We start from the raw sequence: 15,744 nt of genomic DNA, 5'->3' as shown, positions 1-15,744 counted from the left end.
AGCAGCTGCTGCTCAAAATAAGGAAAAATATTATTTGAAAAGGGCTTGAAGAAAGCCCCTTTTTTTGTTTAGATCTTTAGTGTTTTTTTCTTTTAGACAAGTCCTATTGTTGATACATATTACTGGACTAGAAAAAAAAAGACTGTTGAGGAAAAAATTGTTTTATTTTTAACCTCTGTATTAAATTTATCAGCTGAAATATTTCGCACCCACAGAATGAGTGAAGAATTGCTGGGTATAAAACAAATTCAGTTTCCTAAGAAAGTGAAATGCTGTCCATTGGAGTAAGGAATAAGGACCATAATTATCTAGTGTCCTGTTATGTTTTAGAGTGGACATCTTGCATCTTCTCATATGGCAGAATGGACCAAACCAAATTTGATTGTGAGTTAATTTCCATGATAGGTGGAGAATTTATGCAAAATGCATTTCCATGCCATATTACACAATTCCAGACAGAAAAAATATTGAAGTACTGGGAAGACTGTAAGGCTCAGTTTTGTACAAGTCAGGGGAATTTTGGTTCAGAAGTCAAGCTTTTTAGGTGCTTATGCAAATCAGACTTTCTGTAACTGCCATTGCCACATCCTTTAGTGTGTGACTAGGAACTTAATGGTTTAGGCCCTTTGCACCATGCTTATCATACAAAGATTCTTTGAAAGGGTTCAGATGTACTTAGAAGTTCAAGGATATGGGTGCTTATGGTTTTGGTAATGGCTACATGTGTACTTAGGGATAAAAATTCTGTATTTACTATATCTCCAAAGGTCATTAGAAATTCATGATGGCTCTATACAATACTGATGACTGATTAGCTACTTTAGCTATTTTATTTCTTCAGAACTTAGAATTCCTTTTATTTGTTCCTTTTTCTTTCTAGTTAAAGGCCTCTCTTAAGGCCTGAGCTGCTTTTCCATATTTATTTTCAAAGGAGATCAGCATTACAGTGATGCAAATAATTTTCTAACATATATATAAATACACTTGGGTAAAAAAGAGTCATGAGAACACTCGAAGTGAAAAAGTGGTAATGTTTTTCTTAAATATCTAAGTACCATTCATACAGTATTTACATTATTACTTCCATCTTGTCTGGTAGGTAGGAAAATGTGAATGAATACATAGTCAAATAGTAAGTGCACAGAAATCATTTACAAAGCAACAGATGTGAACTAGGGGATTTACAGGGTTGAGGAAAAAAGCTTGTTCTTCACGTGTAAACCTTAAAGTAGGAAAAAATGTGATAGCATAAGAGGGCTCAGCTAACACAGATATTTTTTAAGATCAAATTGTGATCAGCTAAGCATTCAGAGGTGTGGTGAATTATAAGAATTACCAATATGGATTTTACTGCTTCTGACTGCAAGTTTGAAGACATGTGAAAAAGATATCACAAAAAATGTAGTTTCTCTTTTAGTAAATTTACATTTCTGGTAGAAGACTTTATTTTAAAAAGGTATTATTAAAAATATATATTACTTCCTTAGGTTTTTTTCCTCTTCATTCTCATTGATATCATTCTCTAGTAGTCTTCAGAAACCTTTAGTTTTTTCTTGTTTTGCCTACTTTTTGCAACAATTTGAGTGTAGTGCTGTTATGTCAACATGCAAGGTTTAGGCATGGGAAAGCTAGGTTTCTATCACTCAGAAGGTACGATTTTATTTTTTCCAGATACTGTTCCTTGGGATAATACTTCCTGTCCTCCTCTGTTGAAAAATAAAAATTTCTGGTTTTGGTAATGCAGAGTGCTATAGGGACTTCAGTGTCTCTCTAAATCTGTCAGCCATTCAGCATTTCTGTGGATGCTATAGAAAAGGAAAAAAATGCACACAGATTTCACAGTCATTTCAATGATTTCACTTTCTGTCAGTGAAAAACATTCCTATATCTTGCTTATTGATGATATCCTTAATGGGACTGCATGTGAATGGAATTTATTCTTTAAAACTGAATTAATCAGCACTATGACATAGTTTAAGATTAATTTGGACTTATTTGAGGAAACTGCAATATTCCTCTAAGTGGATTTTTCCCCAGACTTTTGCTTTTTGAAAGACGTGTCCAGGTGAAATGGAAAGCTGAAAATTTGTGATGGAAAATTCCACCACAACTGCTGCAATTAGTGTTGTTCTTGTATAGGAGTGCCCCCAACAATACTGCTAAGTCACAAGTTTCTTTGGAAGATTGTCTGGTGAAAAAGTCAGAATGTTTATTAAACCAAAAGTAAAAAGAATTATTACATTATATTATTAATACATTATTGTGTAAAATTTATCTCAGTGAGGCATTTTGAACATAGACTAGATTTGTCTAATAAGTAAATGCAGCACACCTGAAAGTTGGGTACAAGTGTCCTGGAGAAGCAAAACATTTCAAGACAGGTGCACTGCTTTCTTTTCATTCTGTTTTTATTCTCCAATGCGCAGGTGCCTTGACCCAAGCCATTCGCAATTTTGCAAAAAGCCTTGAAGGTTGGCTTTCAAATGCCATGAACAATATTCCACAGAGGATGATACAAACCAAGGTAGATGAAACTTAAAGTACTATTCTTGCAATAGCAAACCAAGTGGGCAATAGCATCTAAAAGGAGAAGCATTTTAACATCAATGCTAAATTTCATGTTTAGCATCAAGCATGAAGTAATCGCAGAGGAAATAATATTATTTGATCTGCTACATGGTATAATTAAAATATGAGGACTCATTAATATACACTATTAAAATGAAAGTCAAGACTCAATCTGTAGAATTAATCTTTGGGGCACAATATTTAAAAATAATAAATTTCCTCATAGGTTGCCGCTGTAAGTGCCTTTGCCCAGACTCTGCGAAGATACACATCTCTTAATCACCTGGCTCAAGCAGCTCGTGCTGTGCTTCAAAATACTTCTCAAATCAACCAGATGCTCAATGATCTCAACCGTGTTGATTTTGCCAATGTTCAGGTAAAATTTAGTTTTGAATAGCAGGGGTTTTTTAAGTTTGATTTCTTCTATGATTTCGAACATTATTGTCAGGCATCATTCGATCAAGAAAGAGAAGTGCTAATATTTTGCTCATTCATATACATTGTGACTCAGTCCAAATGTGACAGCTTATGCTTTAGGAAAGTAAGAGCTCAGAACCATTACCTGTTTCAATTTGCTCTCTTGAAATGCACATATTCTTCCAACTTCTATACAAATGTAGAGAAAATACCTTCTTAGAATGGGTACCATGAATCGTGTCTCACTAATAGCAAAAATTATATTTTAGGATTAGAACTCAGTAGCATATCTTCTGAATGTCTCTAAAGTTATTTAAATGCATAGCATTTTCAGTAGAGACTGTCTCCATACATTAGTATTAAAACCCCATACATTAGTATTTTTTTTTCTACGTGCCTCTGCCTAAATTTACAAGATCTCCTGAATAATGGATTAGATTATTGTGGTTGGAACCTATATAGTATAAATTCATGTTTTTACTAAGCTTAATTTCTCCAGATGTTTTTGCTTGTCTGAGGAAAAATACTTTTGTCCTTCCGGCCCGCAAAGTGAAAGTTTTTGGGCTCCTGGTAGTTCTCTGTTTCTCTTAGTTGTAAGAGTGTTTTAATGTACTTGTTAACACACTTAACAGAAATCTAGTCAAGAGTTCTTGACCAAAGATACATTATATTTAGTACAGTAATATGTTGACATGGATACAGAGTCTGCGAATGAGATGTTAACTTGGCACATGACAACTAAAGTTTAAATGGAAATGGCTTGCAGTTAGTGAGCTTAATTTTTTTCTCATTTTCTGAATTTTACAGTTAACTTTATTTAAACTTGTTAACACTGACTAAATTGCTGATTGCTGTGTAGTGTGTTTCTCCACTTGTATGCAGCTCATGTTGTCTTTAAGCGATGTGTAATCTATTACTGTGTAGCGTCAGCAAACAATCCTTGTTTGCGTACAAAGTTTTTTTTATAACACCATGTAACAGGATTTGTCTTTTAGCTTAACTTCTTCAGAACAAAAGGAATGTTGCACTTGATTTCTCTCTACTTTTTATTACTTTAGTTCCCTAGATTTGACTCTTCTTGCTTCTTCTGCCTGAAGTCCCAGAAAAAAATAGAAGATATAAGTATTCCAACAGAAAAATTAGAAAATTGGAAGCCTTTTTTCACAAATGAATGTGGGAAACAGGAAACTTTTTTGTTTACATTGTTTGTTCTAATTTCTTTATTTGATGTCTGTTCTTTCATGCTATACATTTCCCACCTATTTGCTTTCAAAAAAATTACAATAGATGTAAAATAAAAAACACTTCTTAGTCTGTCTAGTAAGTGAGTCCAGTCTCTTTCATCCATTGAGCAGCTTAACCTTTGAGATACAATTACATTGTGTGCTTTGGCTTATGTATTGTCAATTCAAGAGCTGCCATGTGCTGTAACAGGAGCAGGCTTCCTGGGTGTGCCAGTGTGATGACAACATGGTTCAGAGACTCGAAACAGATTTCAAGATGACTCTTCAACAGCAGAGCACTCTGGAGCAGTGGGCTGCCTGGCTTGATAATGTAATGATGCAAGCATTGAAACCATATGAAGGAAGACCCAGCTTTCCTAAAGCAGCACGGCAATTTCTGTTAAAATGGTCTTTCTACAGGTAGCATTTAATAGATTTTAAAACATTCTAACTATTCTATTAATTACTGAATTGTGCATTGTAATGAAGTTGATAAATCTTCTGTCAACCAGTAGCTTGGTACATCATGAAAACCATGGGGTTTTTTTTAGAGGACTTCTGTTATTAACCTTGAACTCAGGGCTATCAGTAAATGAACAGGGACCTAAATGGCTCTAGTTTATTATTTTAAAGGCCATCTGAAAATGAATGCAGGTGTAATTTTGTCCAGAGTTAGAAACATACTATGAATTGTTTCGGTTAAAAAACTATGCAGTTATTAAGTCACTGTTTTCAGTATTACGTACTAAAACATTGTGACATCAATGTTTATTAGATAAGAAGGGCAAAAGCTGTTTTTAATATATGAAAAGAACATTAAGACAAGCATTTCATGTTAGCTGCTTATTGAAACAGTTATCAGAGTAAACCTTGTTCTTTGAACCTGACTGTAGCGACTGCTAGCTGAAGATATGAAGACTAATATGAACACACAATAAGTCTATATCTTTTTTAATTTTAAGTTTAAAAACTTTTTAAATTCTGGCAATTAAAAGAATTGCCATAGAAAGACTGACACAACAGACATTATTTAAGCAACAGTTTCTTTGAAAAAAATTGTTTTCTTGCCATTTTAGTTGTTTTTGTTTTCAACAAAGTTTCTTTCAAGTTAAGTTTTACACTTGTTCAATTAGTGGTAGCTATGCATAGGTCAATACCAAAACCAATCCAGTCTGGTTATTTCCTATGTGGTGTTCACCAGTACGTTCTGAGAAAGGAGACAAGCAAATGATTGCCCTTTCCTGGTCATCCCATTAAATCAGACATTTGAGGATAATGTTACTTTTGAGAATATTGGTTTTGAGGTGAAATGTCTGTCTACATGGGTAAATGTTAAAATGGCTGTGACATACAATACATAAACATATATATATTTTTTATTTTCAAATAGCTCAATGGTGATTCGGGATTTAACCTTGCGCAGTGCTGCTAGCTTTGGCTCATTTCATCTGATCCGCTTGCTTTACGATGAATACATGTTTTACTTAGTAGAACATCGTGTTGCTCAGGCAACAGGAGAGACACCTATTGCAGTTATGGGAGAGGTAAGATAATATGTAAGAGACTAGATTGATAGATTTAGTGATGAATTGGAGAAAGTGTTTTTGCACATTTTTAGGCGTGTATGTGGAATGGTTGGATGTTCTGCAGTATTACAATAGACTGAGTTACAAATCTATACAGTGGTTTCAGACTTGTGTAACTGGTTCATTGTAAAAGTATTAAAATAACGTTGAATTCCTAAAATCAGTTATTTCTAAATGAACTTACTCTTTTATGAATCTGCACACAGATTCATATGCATAGTTTGAAAAACATTGATCAACCGGCAACTATTGTCCACTTTTTGAGACCTGAATATTTTACGTGAAAATAAAAAAGGGCATAGTAATAGGAAAACGTTACTTCTGTGGATCTGTTTACATGCATTTGCACACATAATTCCCACACAAAATGTATACCCTCTTTGACATAAGAAGTCTGGTTTACATGCAGAATTTTGGCTTGTACAGACCTGTTCACATACCAGTGCAGACATACATAGAGGTTTGCAACACATTTGATTTTCATACAGTTGTTGCAAAGACTGTTGGCTTATAAAAGAAGATCTAGAATCTCAAAGGACAACTATTTTTTTATACTCATCTATGGCATTTGCAAGGCAAAGTTTCTCTTACCCCTCTTCTTTTCAGTAGTTCATCTGACCTTTTATTTTGAGTGAGACAGTCAGAAAAGCATGAACTGTCCCAAAATAATAATACTTCAAAGTGCTGGAAAATGGATATATTTGAAAATATGCTAAATCGTTAATAGGAAGGATTTGTTACATTTTTACACTTGCAAGTCACTCTATCATGTTCTGTGTTACCTATAAATTGCAGGTAATTTTGCTAGTTGAGTTGTCATTCTTCCCACAAGATATATTGATAGGCTTATTAAATATTATAAAGAGATAATATACTTTCAAGAGAAGTTGGAAGGTGTCTCAGATTGTTTTGTCAAATTATTTTGTATCATGTGTCATGACATGTTTCAGAAAAATTAAATAATTTTTTTGCTTAGTAGAAAGACCCACCATCAGTATAGATTCTCTTACATTTCTTGCCTTATATTTGCAGAAAGTACTACACAAGTATGCAGTTACTACATCCTTGTTGTCTCAGCAGACTTACTCCCTCATAGTATTTTCATATTCAGTCTCATAAACTCTAACAAGTTTATGAGACTGAATATGGAAATACTATGAAGGAGTAAGTATTGCAAAATTTTTGGAGATGAGGGGCAGAATAGAAGTAATACATGAAATGCATGTCTTCTTATGGTTCTGTGTATTCAATGACTGAAATAAAATGAGGAAGATTACAGTCCAACAAGCACTGTAAAACAGTATAAACTGGTTGCAACTGAGAAAAGCATTTTCATACTTCTCCCTTCCTCTCCTATCCTACCTTGGACACAGGTATTGGCAAAATTCTTCTGGAAAAGACTGGTATCATAATTTATGACTAGAAATGTATCTGTGTAAATAATGTGCTTTTCATTTGGTATCCACTGGTGGCATTTTACTCTTCCAAATTTCACACAAGAGAAATGGAGGAAGGAAAGGGAAGAAGGTTTCTAACTCACATGCAGCTTCTTTTAAAAGCTCGGGATTTTGATGTAAATCAGTTAACAGGTTATAAACCTTTTCTCAGCAGTGCCTTTCATCTGCCTTCCAGGTAGATTAACAACACTGTACATACTTCATTTTGCTCAAGCACAATTAAAATGATGCCTGGGAAATTTTAAAGAGAGTTTTTTGTTATAATATTGGCAGTTCAGAATTGATATTATATTATAATATTATAATATTGGCAGTTCAGCATTTTGCTCAAGCACAATTAAAATGGTGCCTGGGAAATTTTAAAGAGAGTTTTTTGTTATAATATTGGCAGTTCAGAATGAATATCCACTATAATTTATGGCCTTATAAGACACAGAAATAGCTCACTTCAAACAACAAAGGCCCTGAGAATCTTTAAAAAGGTTGTATTTCTCCATTTTAATTTTTGAGGGTTTACTTAGTGATAATTGTCTTAATAAGCACAAGACTGAAATGGAATGAGAAATTGTTCTGCTATGACTGTGGCTGCAGCTAAGATCATGCATTTGAATGAATGCATCAAACCAGTGGAGCACAGATTTCCTACATCATAGATATTCTATGTCCACATTTACTTAAGACTGTGTCCATTTTTTAATTGTTTATTTTGCAGTTTGGTGATTTAAATGCTGTGTCCCCTGGAAATATGGATAAAGGTAAGCATTTAAGTATCTCCAGGGTATAATTCTGTTTTGAGCTAATGTGTCTCTGAGCAAAATAAATCCTTATGTTTTAAAAACACAAGTCAAACAGAATTTAGAGCTGTATCATCCTATAAAGTGCATGTATATGCTCTGTGGATACATTAATATAATACAATAGCTGTGTCTGTAATGTGCCGCATGTAATAATGACTGGAATATTGTAGGTTTGTTTTACAGTAAGAATATTTTGAAGATGTTTATTATTGTCACAAAGAAATACTCAAATTTTTATGCAAATTTTGTTATATCTAATAGGATGCAGGAGGGTAACAGCTGGGGAAAGAAAGACAAGAATAAGCTTATGGATATTTAACTGTAGTGAATGTTTTGCTAAGTCAAGAAGTAGAATTGTATGCAAGTAGTCAGAGAAAAATTAGTTCCTTAAATTCTCTTCCTGCTCTATTTTGACATGCATTCTTAACTCAACTAGTGAATATAAGAATGTTTGTCAAAATTTGGAGCCAAGTGACCCCAACTCTCCTCGCTTCAATTTTCCTATCTGTACCTAAAAGTAACAGCTCTTGTTCATCGTGTTTAGGAAATGAGACATTTTCCAACATGAAGTTGGAATAATAATAACATTATTTGTTAGACCTTTTGAGATTCCAGGGGTTTTTTTCACATTAAAAGTGTGTAGCTCAAGTGATGAAACCTGAATCTGTTTATCTATTTGAGGTAACAGTTGACTTCTTTTCCATTAAAATTTTAATTTTCAGTTTATGCTTTATCAGATTGCTCCCCTGTATTTCAACTATTACTTACAAAATAAAGAGCCTTGTATTAGAAACTTCTCTTTTTGTGGTAGTTACATGCTGGTTTGTTTGTGCAGATGAGGGCAGCGAAGTTGAAAGTGAAATAGATGAAGAGCTGGATGAAGGTGGAGAGCCACAAGCTAAGAGGGAGAAAACTGAGCTAAACCAGGCATTCCAGGTGGGCTGCATGCAGCCAGTGCTTGAGAGTGGAGTACAGCAGAACCTCCTGAACCCAATTCATAATGAGCATATTGTTGCAACTACTCAGACTATCAGACAATGCAGTGCTACTGGAAATACATATACTGCAGTCTAATGTGAAACTTCCCCTGGCCTCCGACATACGCCCCATTGCATTAGCTGTTTAGGTTTAATATGAAAAAGAAAAAAAAAAAGATAATAAGTCTGAAGGTTGACTGTTGTCAAATGTAACTGTTCTGATCATTATTTTGTTGGAGTTGTTAAATGGAATGGGTGTACGTATTTTGCCAGGTCTGTTTAGAAACAAATTTTTGTAAACAAAATCATTTTACTTTGGCCACTCAATATGAAGAGGTTTCTTTGTATCAAATGCAAGGAAGATTTTTGCAAAGTTTAATGTTAATGTTTTGTCCTCTTATAATAATTTAATTTTTTTCATAGTTTAAAAAATATTTTAATGTTAATTATTAGTTATTATGCTGATTTCATATAGATAGGTTTTTAATTAGATGCACTTCTGTGAAATATCAAAAGAACTGTTTTCTTTGATTTACACTGGAGGCATACTTATTTGACAGCAGATGTATCAAATTTGTTATAAAAGGTGCTTTTCATCGTACTACGAGAAGACACTATTTTGATAAAATTGTGAGTATTCAGGGGGATTTTTTGTAATAATGCTGGAGGGTTGAGAAGATCTCCTCATTTCTTCCTGTGAGGAAGAAGCTGTTTAAAGACAGAATTGTATCAGAATGTGGTAATCTGTATGGCATAAATGTACCTAATTATCTGAACATGATGTAAACAATGCAAGCTTCATTTAAAATCAACAGTTTCAGATATTATTTGCATACCAGTTCCTCTGTTTTGAAGACTACTGATTCTATATGTGAGGCCACTGAACTGATGCTTTTGATTGTTCAGTGGCACTGTAGTTGTTAGAAACTGAAGCTAAAAAAAAAGTGACTTGATTATTGTTAATTTTATGTGTATGTGCTACTTATGCTGAACTGGACATACAGGAAAACATTCCATTTGGATGACTTTCTTCTATTCCAGGTCTTTTCCTACTAGTGGTTCAATCTGCTGCTCTTAGAAAAGATGATTTATAGAATGCAAGGAATGTAGCAACCTGCATCATTTTCCTTTCAAAAACATTTCCTTGTTGTTAAAGTGGATTTAAATTTTTACAAAAATTAGACAAGGCAGTGTAACTGGCACACCTCACTTGTACCTATTCCCAATTGTGTAGAATTTGAATAGGTGGCTAGATGGACCATTGCCATTTAAGAATGTACATCAGGGATCATTGTACCTCGGCTATTACATGGTGCCTTAAACAGAACTGAAGCTAAGACTTAGTACTTTTTGTTATTCTTAACTCTTAAATTAATTCAACAAGGTGTGCCTGTCATTTTCAAATTCCCTAAGAAGTAAGGGCAGGTTACACAGCCTTCAAAAGAATAAAAGGATTTTTTTATTATTAAATAATTTTAATATCCCTCTTAGAATGACAATAGACCTATTTTTTCTCGTTTCTAGCTGGATTTCACTTTAATAGAAATAAAATTTGCTTGGGAATTTGAAAAGCAAAACTAGCTTTAATACCAACTTCAAATGTCAAAATAGATTGACCATAGTCCCAAGCATGATTATATATTTTCTAAACCCTTGCCTACTTTTAATTTTAAAAACTAAAAAGAAATAAATGAGCAGGTACATAATGCAGTGCATGTTTTCAATTTCTATATTTTGTGGTGTATCAGCCAGATATTACATTTTAATGGTTAAATAATATGAGTTTATAAAGACCATATTAATTGACATTAAAGAACTCAAGTTTTTCTTCAAAAACATTTCATTATGCAGACACATGAATTTACTACACTAAAGTAGAAGAATTAAATAAGAAAAAAAATCCAAAAAGTGAATGAGAACACAAAAGTATCAACTTTATAGGAAAGACTGTGTAAAAAAATAGGATTCTTTTATTCTGGTTTATCTAGTGTGTCTGGAAATGACTTTAAAGTCATATATACCAAATGGGAGAAGAGCATGTAAAATGGAAGTTTATTTATAGCAAACAAGTTTGTTGCTAGAGTTTACATATGCTCCAAATACAGCTGCACATAAACTAAAATGTCCTAACATTACTGGTGCACAAAAAAATACTTAATTCCTTTGCAGAATTGTGAACCCATCCAGCTCATTCTGTGTAGGCATAATTCCTACCAATGTCAGTAGATGGCTTTTGCCTCAGTAGAAATAAAAGTGACATTTATATTCATTATTTCTAAACTCATAAATGCACTGAATCTCATTATAGATTTTGTTGTCACATATATCACTCAGTGTGTCCTGATTTTTCCTTAGAAATCAGCACATCTGTATCCTTCACCAAAAATGCTAAAACTAAGCTGTGATAAATATTTACTCCCCTTCATTGTGCATTATAAGATGTTTACAAGTAAAATAAAGTGAAATAATTCAACTTTTTTTTCATTTTCAGATTTTTTTTAATACTGTAGTAGTTGTTTTAATTTTTGTGTTTGTTTGTGTTATCTTATGCTTTCTTGGTTTAATGTTGAATTTGTTGTTGCTGAGAAAAGAGTACAATTGTAAAAGGTAAATCTAGATTGCTAAATATAGTGGGACTTGAGTATCTTTCATTGCTTAGCTTTCCACTCCACTCAGTTGTTAAATGTCATCAAGTGAAAAACAAAACTGAACAAAAATCTGAATACAAAAAATGAAGTGTATTTCATAGCTTCTAAAAACAATGAATTATCAAAACAAATTGGAACTTTCACAGGTTCAAAAAACTGACTGGAGTCTGTATTCTTACTCTTAAATTCTAAAGATTTTACCAAGGTTTTTTAGAGCAACTATCTTACTCTGTTGTAAACTTACAGATTTGGGGGTCTTTTGTTTTGTTCTTACTGAAATTTCAATCAAATGCTTAGATAAAACATTTTGCACACCCTTGCTGTTTAATAGCTGGGTTTTAGTACTTGTTGAAGTAGAGAGATGCGAATACCTCAGTGTGTATTCTGTAATGTGTAGCGTGCGGCTGCATTGCCACACCAGCTCTGACGTCTCTGGTCAATGCTATGGAGAGGTGTAGCGTGTGTCCACAGGGTAGACATTATGAGAGTTGATATGATTTATTGTGTTTTATCTAATCTTGAAATGGAATCCAGAATCATTATTTTAGAGGCATTTCCCCCATTAGCACAAAATAGCACAGTGAACAGTGTGGGGGAAGAGGTCTTGTTGAACTACCTTTTCAAAGCACAGGGCCCAATTTTCAAAAGTTTTATATATGTTAAAGCGTTTGTTACATTTTCATCTATCTTGTGGTAAATCAGTTTTGAAACTTTTTTTTCAGGTTTTTTTTTTTTTTGCTTGTACTGTAGTATGCTCAAAGCACCTTCATTTTTTAAAAGTTCCATAAAAATTTGGAAAATAGAGGTTAAATTATTTGCCTATAAAATGATGATTTTAAAGGCAATACTGCCTTTAGTTCAAAAAAATAGGAAAATTAAGTTCTGTCATTCAGGAATGCATAGGTCTATATATAAATTTAATTTAAAGCAAGGTATTTTTAAATATCTGAAACACTTTTTGTTTTATCTTGGTTTCCCTAGGAGAAATTATCTGATATCTTTATCATTCTCGCCAACTGACATGTGCACTGCTTAGAAAAAAAATCCATGTTAGAGATGCACTGCAATCCAATTTAATTCAGAATGCTTTTACAAAACAAAAGCAACCACTGAGAGCCATAAATGTGCTGACAAAAACCCCAGATTTATTAGTAATATAAGTATACAACAATAATTTCAGAGTTCAAAGTGCAAATCTGAGAGAGCAAGATGAATTTCTGAAAATTGGGCCCTTGTCACACTAACAGGACATGCTCTTTGTATATGGTTTAAAGCAAATTGATACACGGAATTCTAGTATCTCTGCTAATTTGTTTGGTGATTTAACTCTGACAATAAAAACTGGAATAGAAGCATAAACACACAGTGCTTAGTTCTAGTACTAGGAAATTAATTTGATATGATGCCTTGCATTAACCCTTTGAGCATTGTAAGTAACATGATGGGAACAAAGATTTTTAGATAATTTAACTAGTTCACTGAGCATATACTTTGAAATAGCTTATAGTGTTGTAAATCTTTTTTTACGTATGTCTAAAGTAAATACTTGCATACAATATGGGGATGTTTTTTATTAATAGGGGCCTCAGTAGATGTAGGCAAAATATTCATTGCCATTTATATGTACTGTGTAATGTAGAACAGTACTTCAGCTCCTTGGTTTTCATAACTGCATATATATATACAAAGAAAATCAAACATGATTCTACAGATAGGAAGTTGTCTACTTTAAGATTCCTTTAGAAGATAAAGGTTTAGAAAATATATTCAGCTATTTTGAAAATTTCCTGAGATAGATTAGTATTGGAATACTCCAGTACTGTAAAAGAAAAATCTTTAGGATTAAAAGAAGGTTTAGTAATAATAAATTTTGCAGAATATTTGAGGTGTTTGCATTGAAATTTTTGGCGGTGTTTGTGAGAAACAGGAACAAAAAGTGCACAATTATGTTAATATTCCTTTTAAAACTCAGTCACTGCAATAATGACTAGCTAGAAGATGAAGGTATTTTATTAAATTTCACATACAAGGGTACAGTTTGGATGGCCCTTCTTGAATGTCAGAATTTTAAAAGCAACTAGAAATTGCACGAGCAAATAATTTTAAAAGCCCCTTTGTTCTTCAAATTACTGCTTACAGGAACAAGGGAACAAGTGTAGCAGCAAGTAAAGATGCTTTTAACTTAGAGATACTGATGCCACCTTACTAAGTGAGAATACAGTACATTTTCTACTGGTTCCTTGCAATATCAGTCAGCAAACACTAAAGCAGCTGTACTTATTTAAGTCTAGCTGAGGGCAAAGAAAAAGGGTATCATTTAAAGTTATTTAAGGGAATTACGTCAGTAGTATAGTGCAAGTAAGTTGTAAACACTTTTAGTCAGTTAATGCAAATTAATGCATAATTAATTAACATAAATGCAATACTCAAAGGGTTTTAATTTAACAACTTTTTTTATTCATAATTTACTGTAAATGCTTCTGAGTTTGCATGCCTTGATCATTGCTGCTAGTGATTTTATGTGCCAGTAGACCTGAGTTTAATTTACCAGTTTAACTAAGAAATAGTAAAAGCCACTTACAAAGTGACTGCCTAGTGTTTGTTTGGAGTAAAATATGCCTTAGTTTGAAAACTATCATTTTAACTCTTGTTTTATTCTGATTTTCTTCTCCTTTTCCTGTTGAAAAAAAAAATTGAATTTTGGGATTGGAAGCCCTGAGTAGTTAAATATTTGATAAGAATTATTCTTGGAGATTGCTCATTAAGGCTGAAATTCACTGTAGAAAACAAGGCCCAGAAAAAGCCTATGGGCATCAAATGAGCCTCACTTAACACTATTTCAGGAAGATGTTCTTTGTATGTTCTTAAGCACTTTCTTGGTTAGGGTGCAAACATCTTACAGGAATTTTCAGTTCTAGATTAATTTTACTCTGAAATAATAAATGTCTTTTTAGGAAGAATTTAGACTTCAGAGGAGCAACCTTGAATGGATTGGGTTTTAACAGGAACTCAGTTCAATTCTTTTTGACTCACTGATGCCAGCAAAAGCTTTTTACACAAAGAATATTTAATGGGTTCCCCAAATAAAGTTTCCTTCCATACAATATTAAAGTGACTGCCTTGTATTTAAACATTAAATACCCATTTTAAAGTAACCCAGTTAAGCAGCTTAAAATATGTTGGGGAAATACCACTTTTGTACCAAAGCAAGTTGCCCGTTTCCACTCATACCCACTGAAAATTTGGATTTACAGTTAATAACCAATGAGGCTGTTAAAGAAACTTTGAGTGCCTTTCAAAAACTTGGAAAATTGTGCCTGAGGTGGTAAACTTTAATTAGGTTAATTCTAGAGCTACCAATCAGTAATTTTATCATCACTCAGGGCTTTCTTACCTTCTAGGAAACTCCCCTTGTTGCATTTATTTTATACTGTATTTTTTTTAAGTGCCATCATTCAAATTTCACTTAGTAAGTGGCAGATTACATTATCCAGTCCCACAGCACAGAAACATCATAACACTAGGACATATTCAAATTCTTATTTTCCAGTTGACTGAATATATTATGTAAATGAGGTAAGCAACTTTTTGTAGATTGTATGTGTGAGATAATGTAATGTTCTTTTCCAGTTTTTGGGCTACAGTTGAATATACTTTTTAATTATTTAAAGAAGACATCTTTACAGAATAACGTGATGGTTTTTTTTGTATAATGTATTTGATTTTGTAAATACGTATTTCCTGATGTGATTTTTGTGACAAATGCTAAATCTTTTAGTATATAATGTCCTCTCAAAACTGGCAGGAGCTAAATAATAGTTTGTTGGCAATTTGTATTGTGTACTGTACAATAACTGGGGACCTTTTATAATTATAAAAATATATATTAACTTTTAGTGTGTTGTATAAAAAAAATGACTGGAACATACTAAAGACAGTAGGATTTTTCTGAATATTTCAGACTTGAACTCAGGCTAGCTTTCTTGTGTTTTTCAAAACAAAATTGTGTCTTGTCTTTTAAAATCAATAAATTTGTTTTCTTGTTACAAACATACCTGAATGGCTTCAGTT

At 32.9% G+C, this 15,744-nt stretch overlaps 1 protein-coding gene across 2 annotated transcripts in view; it reads left to right on the top strand.

Moving 5' to 3' along the window:
• RFX3 (regulatory factor X3) overlaps positions 1 to 15,723 on the top strand; it is a 106,539-nt gene extending 90,816 nt beyond the window's left edge. For both annotated transcript variants that reach the window (XM_064735804.1, XM_064735803.1), the window contains 6 exons: positions 2,427 to 2,524; positions 2,795 to 2,944; positions 4,420 to 4,628; positions 5,599 to 5,752; positions 7,964 to 8,006; positions 8,884 to 15,723. In XM_064735804.1, the coding sequence (XP_064591874.1) occupies positions 2,427 to 2,524; positions 2,795 to 2,944; positions 4,420 to 4,628; positions 5,599 to 5,752; positions 7,964 to 8,006; positions 8,884 to 9,122 (893 nt within the window). In that variant the 3' untranslated portion in view covers positions 9,123 to 15,723. The remainder of the gene's footprint in view (positions 1 to 2,426; positions 2,525 to 2,794; positions 2,945 to 4,419; positions 4,629 to 5,598; positions 5,753 to 7,963; positions 8,007 to 8,883) is intronic.
• The last annotated feature ends 21 nt before the right edge of the window (positions 15,724 to 15,744 follow it).

This window comes from Zonotrichia leucophrys, chromosome Z, assembly GCF_028769735.1.
Source record: "Zonotrichia leucophrys gambelii isolate GWCS_2022_RI chromosome Z, RI_Zleu_2.0, whole genome shotgun sequence".
NCBI classification, from domain to species: Eukaryota; Metazoa; Chordata; class Aves; order Passeriformes; family Passerellidae; genus Zonotrichia; species Zonotrichia leucophrys.
Note: the sequence above shows the minus strand (reverse complement) of the source record. Positions and strands in the feature narration are given on the sequence as shown.